General features: G+C 43.8%; 1 protein-coding gene across 1 annotated transcript in view; it reads right to left on the bottom strand.

Annotated features, from left to right (window-relative positions):
- Positions 1 to 5,742, bottom strand: part of LOC121319163 (pseudouridylate synthase 7 homolog) — a 26,993-nt gene extending 21,251 nt beyond the window's left edge. Inside the window, exon 1 of the mRNA XM_041256342.1 lies at positions 5,710 to 5,742. Within this exon, the coding sequence (XP_041112276.1) occupies positions 5,710 to 5,742 (33 nt within the window). The remainder of the gene's footprint in view (positions 1 to 5,709) is intronic.
- Between the last annotated feature and the right edge of the window lie 642 nt (positions 5,743 to 6,384).

Raw genomic sequence — 6,384 nt, 5'->3', positions numbered from 1 at the left:
CCACAGAGGGAGCTCACTTTGCATTCTAGAGGATCACCACAGAGGGAGCTCACTTTGCATTCTAGAGGATCACCACATAGAGAGCTCACTTTGCATTCTAGAGGATCACCACAGAGGGAGCTCACTTTGCATTCTAGAGGATCACCACAGAGAGAGCTCACTTTGCATTCTAGAGGATCACCACAGAGGGAGCTCACTTTGCATTCTAGAGGATCACCACAGAGAGAGCTCACTTTGCATTCTAGAGGATCACCACAGAGGGAGCTCACTTTGCATTCTAGAGGATCACCACAGAGAGAGCTCACTTTGCATTCTAGAGGATCACCACAGAGGGAGCTCACTTTGCATTCTAGAGGATCACCACAGAGGGAGCTCACTTTGCATTCTAGAGGATCACCACAGAGGGAGCTCACTTTGCATTCTAGAGGATCACCACAGAGGGAGCTCACTTTGCATTCTAGAGGATCACCACAGAGGGAGCTCACTTTGCATTCTAGAGGATCACCACAGAGGGAGCTCACTTTGCATTCTAGAGGATCACCACAGAGGGAGCTCACTTTGCATTCTAGAGGATCACCACAGAGAGAGCTCACTTTGCATTCTAGAGGATCACCACAGAGAGAGCTCACTTTGCATTCTAGAGGATCACCACAGAGGGAGCTCACTTTGCATTCTAGAGGATCACCACAGAGAGAGCTCACTTTGCATTCTAGAGGATCACCACATAGAGAGCTCACTTTGCATTCTAGAGGATCACCACAGAGGGAGCTCACTTTGCATTCTAGAGGATCACCACAGAGAGAGCTCACTTTGCATTCTAGAGGATCACCACAGAGAGAGCTCACTTTGCATTCTAGAGGATCACCACAGAGAGAGCTCACTTTGCATTCTAGAGGATCACCACAGAGGGAGCTCACTTTGCATTCTAGAGGATCACCACAGAGAGAGCTCACTTTGCATTCTAGAGGATCACCACAGAGGGAGCTCACTTTGCATTCTAGAGGATCACCACAGAGAGAGCTCACTTTGCATTCTAGAGGATCACCACATAGAGAGCTCACTTTGCATTCTAGAGGATCACCACAGAGAGAGCTCACTTTGCATTCTAGAGGATCACCACAGAGGGAGCTCACTTTGCATTCTAGAGGATCACCACAGAGGGAGCTCACTTTGCATTCTAGAGGATCACCACAGAGGGAGCTCACTTTGCATTCTAGAGGATCACCATAGAGAGAGCTCATTTGTTTGCATCATCATAGGCAGCAATGCACTTTTGGAACTTTACAACAAACAGCCAAAAATAAGATCAGGTTCAAAACTGGTGAAGCCTGGTGATTTAGTCTAGAGCGGAAATCCTGACGGTTGAGAGCATCTGTTTAAGATGTTCATCAGCGCTCAGAGAGCATCTGTTTAAGATATTCATCAGCACTCAGAGAGCGTCTGTTTAAGATGTTAAGAACATAAGAACATAAGAAAGTTTACAAACGAGAGGAGGCCATTCGGCCCATCTTGCTCGTTTGGTTGTTGGTAGCTTATTGATCCCAGAGTCTCATCAAGCAGCTTCTTGAAGGATCACAGGGTGTCAGCTTCAACAACATTACTGGGGAGTTGATTCCAGACCCTCACAATTCTCTGTGTAAAAAAGTGCCTCCTATTTTCTGTTCTGAATGCCCCTTTGTCTAATCTCCATTTGTGACCCATGGTCCTTGTTTCTTTTTTCAGGCTGAAAAAGTCCCTTGGGTCGACACTGTCAATACCTTTTAGAATTTTGAATGCTTGAATTAGGTCGCCGCGTAGTCTTCTTTGTTCAAGACTGAACAGATTCAATTCTTTTAGCCTGTCTGCATGACATGCCTTTTAAGCCCGGAATAATTCTGGTCGCTCTTCTTTGCACTCTTTCTAGAGCAGCAATATCTTTTTCATAGTGAGGTGACCAGAATTGCACACAATATTCAAGATGAGGTCTTACAAGTGCATTGTACAGTTTTAACATTACTTCCCTTGATTCAAATTCAACACTTTTCACAATGTATCCGAGCATCTTGTTAGCCTTTTTTATAGCTTCCCCACATTGTCTAGATGAAGACATTTCTGAGTCAACAAAAACTCCTAGGTCTTTTTCATAGATTCCTTCTCCAATTTCAGTATCTCCCATATGATATTTATAATGTACATTTTTATTTCCTGTGTGCAGTACCTTACACTTTTCTCTATTAAATGTCATTTGCCATGTGTCTGCCCAGTTCTGAATCTTGTCTAGATCATTTTGAATGACCTTTGCTGCTGCAACAGTGTTTGCCACTCCTCCTACTTTTGTGTCGTCTGCAAATTTAACAAGTTTGCTTACTATACCAGAATCTAAATCATTAATGTAGATTAGGAATAGCAGAGGACCTAATACTGATCCCTGTGGTACACCACTGGTTACCACACTCCATTCTGAGGTTTTTCCTCTAATCAGTACTTTCTGTTTTCTACATGTTAACCACTCCCTAATCCATGTACATGTGTTTCCTTGAATCCCAACTGCGTTCAGTTTGAGAATTAATCTTTTGTGCGGGACTTTGTCAAAAGCTTTCTGGAAATCTAAATAAACCATGTCATATGCTTTGCAATTATCCATTATCGATGTTGCATCCTCAAAAAAATCAAGCAAGTTAGTTAGACACGATCTCCCTTTCCTAAAACCATGCTGACTGTCTCCCAGGACCCTGTTACCATATAGGTAATTTTCCATTTTGGATCTTATTATAGTTTCCATAAGTTTGCATATAATAGAAGTCAGGCTTACTGGTCTGTAGTTACCTGGTTCAGTTTTGTTTCCCTTTTTGTGGATCGATATTACGTTTGCAGTTTTCCAGTCTGTCGGTACCACCCCTGTGTCAAGAGACTGCTGCATGATCTTGGTTAGCGGTTTGTAAATTACTTCTTTCATTTCTTTGAGTACTACTGGGAGGATCTCATCCGGCCCAGGGATTTGTTTATTTTAAGAGCTCCTAGTCCCTTTAACACTATCTGCCTCAGTTATCTAAAGTTATTTAAAACTGGATAGGAACTGGATGACATGTGGGGGTAGACGGAGTCAATTACGATTTCGAAGTTATTTAACTTTGGAAAAGAATCATTTAATATGTGGCATGTGTAGTGGATTGATTACACTTTTCATTAGTATAATTATAGAATACGATAAAAAAAAAAAGAGTAGATGACGATTTTGCCATTTGTATCTCTTAAACATTTAATCTCCTCTTTGAATGCTCTATTGCTGTTGTAATATTGGAAAAACATTTTGGAATTGGTTTTAGCTCCCTTAGCAATGTTCATTTCTATTTCTCTCGTGGCCTTTCTAACTTCCTTTTTGACTTGCGTTTGCAGTTCCGTGTACTCTTTCTGTGTACTTTCTTTTTGGTCCTTTTTTAATGCGGAAATAATTACGAAGGGTTATCGTGGTTCATGGATTGACCCCTTTACTGGTGGTCGACACTAACGTCCGTCCTGGTAAAATTTGAGGGTAGGACGGTTGGAATGTAAGGGTGTGTATGTGTAAGGGTGTCCGTTCCGAAGATAAGACGGACGGTGTTTATTAGATGTGTTCGAATAAGCTCTCTCTTTTCTGAGAAGAAGTCTACTCTGTCTCTGCAGTTGTGGCCGAACCTCAGCAACAACTCCTTCGCAGTCCTGGCACACAAGGAACCGAAACCCCAGAGGTCCAAGAAACCGCACGCCAGCAATGTAGCCACCTACATTTCAGAAGAGATTACCATGATGTCAGAAAATCCATCTCAACCAAACAACACCACCAGACAGAGGAGTCTCCCAGACCAACCAACAGAAACAAACGCAGACTGGCTGTGCATCCAAGCCACTACATATGCTGCTCAGATCAACACACCTACTGGAACCCCTGAACCCACTTTGGATTCAAAATCAAACTGCCTCTCCCAACCCTGAACCTCACCCCAACCCTGAACCTAAACCCAACCCTGAACCTAAACCCAACCCTGAACCTAAACCCCCTGAACCTAAACCCAACCCTGAACCTAAACCCAACAATGAACCTAAACCCAACCCAGGACCTAACCCTAACCCTGAACCTATCCCTAACCCTAACCCTGAACCTAACACTAACCCTAACCCTAAACCCAACCCTAACCCTAGCCCTAACCCTGAGCCTAAACCTAACCCCACCCTTCGCCCCAAACCCAAACCTAACTGCAACCCTAACCGCACACCTATCCCTAACCCTTACCCCCGCTGCACCCCCACCTCCAACCCTAACCCACACCGCACCCCCACCCAGACTCTACCGGAGAACCGACGACTCAGCAGCCGTCCAGCAACACGGCCCAGGAGAACCTACCAGGTCCACAGACACATCGACACGGACAAAAAGAACACAGACTGGAGCCTACGAACTAACAAGAACATTCTCATCATCGGTGACTCCAACCTCCACAGAATCCCGGACCACACCCAGAGGCAAATACAGATTGAAAGCTACCCAGGGGCAAAATTCCTACATGCAGCCAACCTTCTGGACAAAGCCAAAACAGACAGAGGAGTGACCAAAGTGATCCTATCATTTGGAATCAACAACAAGGACCAGAAAGTCAAAGAGACAGCCATCAAAAACCTACAAAAGATGTACAGGTAGGCAAAGAAAACCTTCCCAACTGCAGAAATCAAAGTGCCACTAGTGAACTTCTCACGAGCACTGGACATGCAGGACCAACGGAACTTGGAGGAACTAAACAGATTCATCTCAGCCAACCTGCCACACATTCCACTGTTACCAACTGAGAACTTCCGAGTCAACAGAGACAACATCCACTGGACAACCAACACAGCCAAGGATATGCTCCAGCACTGGTGCCAGCATTTAAACTAGGAGACCCCACAAGCCCAAACATCTCCAGGGAGGGGGCATCAAACATAGTGAATCTGTGTAAAAACTTCAAGCCAACAGAGAGCCAAGACAGCCTCCTGAGCAAAGGCCTCTCTTTCATACCCACACCGCAAACAACAGCAAAACAGAAGCGTATACTACTAGCAGAAACACAAGACTACCACAGGAGGCTAAAAATCGCAACTTTCTTTGAAGATGAAGAAGACTCAAATCGGATACCCTTCCTACCCAAATCCAACTGGGAACCAAAGAACAACCAAGTTCCACAGGAAATCACAGAGATCATTCTTGAAGACCTAAAAGCAATACACAGCCTTAACCCAGGGAACTACAAAACAGAAGACAACCTAACGGCACCAGAAAGGATAGCACTTAAGGAATTACAAAAACATACTGACATCATTTTCAAACCAGCAGACAAGGGCAGCTCAATAGTAATAATGGATAGAGAAGACTACATCTTTGAAGCCAACAGGCAACTGAACAATCCAGAACACTACAGGAAATTAGACGCACCAATTTATCTTGATTCCGCTCAGGAAATTAATAGAATAATACAAACACTAACAGACCAAAAAATAATTACCAAAAAACAAGCACACTATCTCAGGGGGGCAGACACACCCAGAGCACGCCTTTTTTACACGCTACCAAAAATACACAAATCGCCAGACACTTGGACTATCCCACACACCATACCACCAGGCAGACCGATAGTATCGGACTGCAACAGCGAATCATATAGAATTGCAGAATACATAGATCACTTTTTAAACCCCCTATCCACCAAACACACTAGCTACCTCAAAGACACATATGATTTCGTAGATGACCATCGTATGCCAACATCTACATGGCCGACTGGGAAGAGACGATCCTCCGCAGATGCCCACAGAGACCAACGCACTATTTCAGGTACCTAGATGACATTTGGGGCACTTGGACACATAGCATAGACGAATTCAAAAATTTCATCTCTTTACTTAACACACACCATCAGTCCATCAAAGTGAAATACACCACACATAGCAGCCAAGTAAACTTTCTAGACACGACCACTTACAAAGGAACACATTTTTCACAAACACACCAGCTAGACACCAAAGTATATTTTAAAGAAACTGACACACACACTTTATTACACAAAACAAGCTACCACCCTAAACACACCTTTAGAGGTTTAATCAAATCACAACTACTTGGATTCCACAGAATTTGCACACAACCTACTGACTTCCAGGCAGCTACCAAAATCTTATTCACAGCACTCAGGCAAAGGGGGTACTCCCGTTCCTTCCTCAGAGGAATAAGGAAAACCTTCCTAGAACAAAAGCCTACAGACAACAAAAAGATTATTCCACTTATAACTACCTACTCACATTTTAGTGTTGCAGCTAACTCACAGGTCAAGCAAAATCTAACCAACAAATTACAAGACACCAACCTTCTTACAGGGCACAAGGTAATCTCAGCCTACA

Source organism: Polyodon spathula, chromosome 8, assembly GCF_017654505.1.
Source record: "Polyodon spathula isolate WHYD16114869_AA chromosome 8, ASM1765450v1, whole genome shotgun sequence".
Taxonomy (NCBI): Eukaryota; Metazoa; Chordata; class Actinopteri; order Acipenseriformes; family Polyodontidae; genus Polyodon; species Polyodon spathula.
Note: the sequence above shows the minus strand (reverse complement) of the source record. Positions and strands in the feature narration are given on the sequence as shown.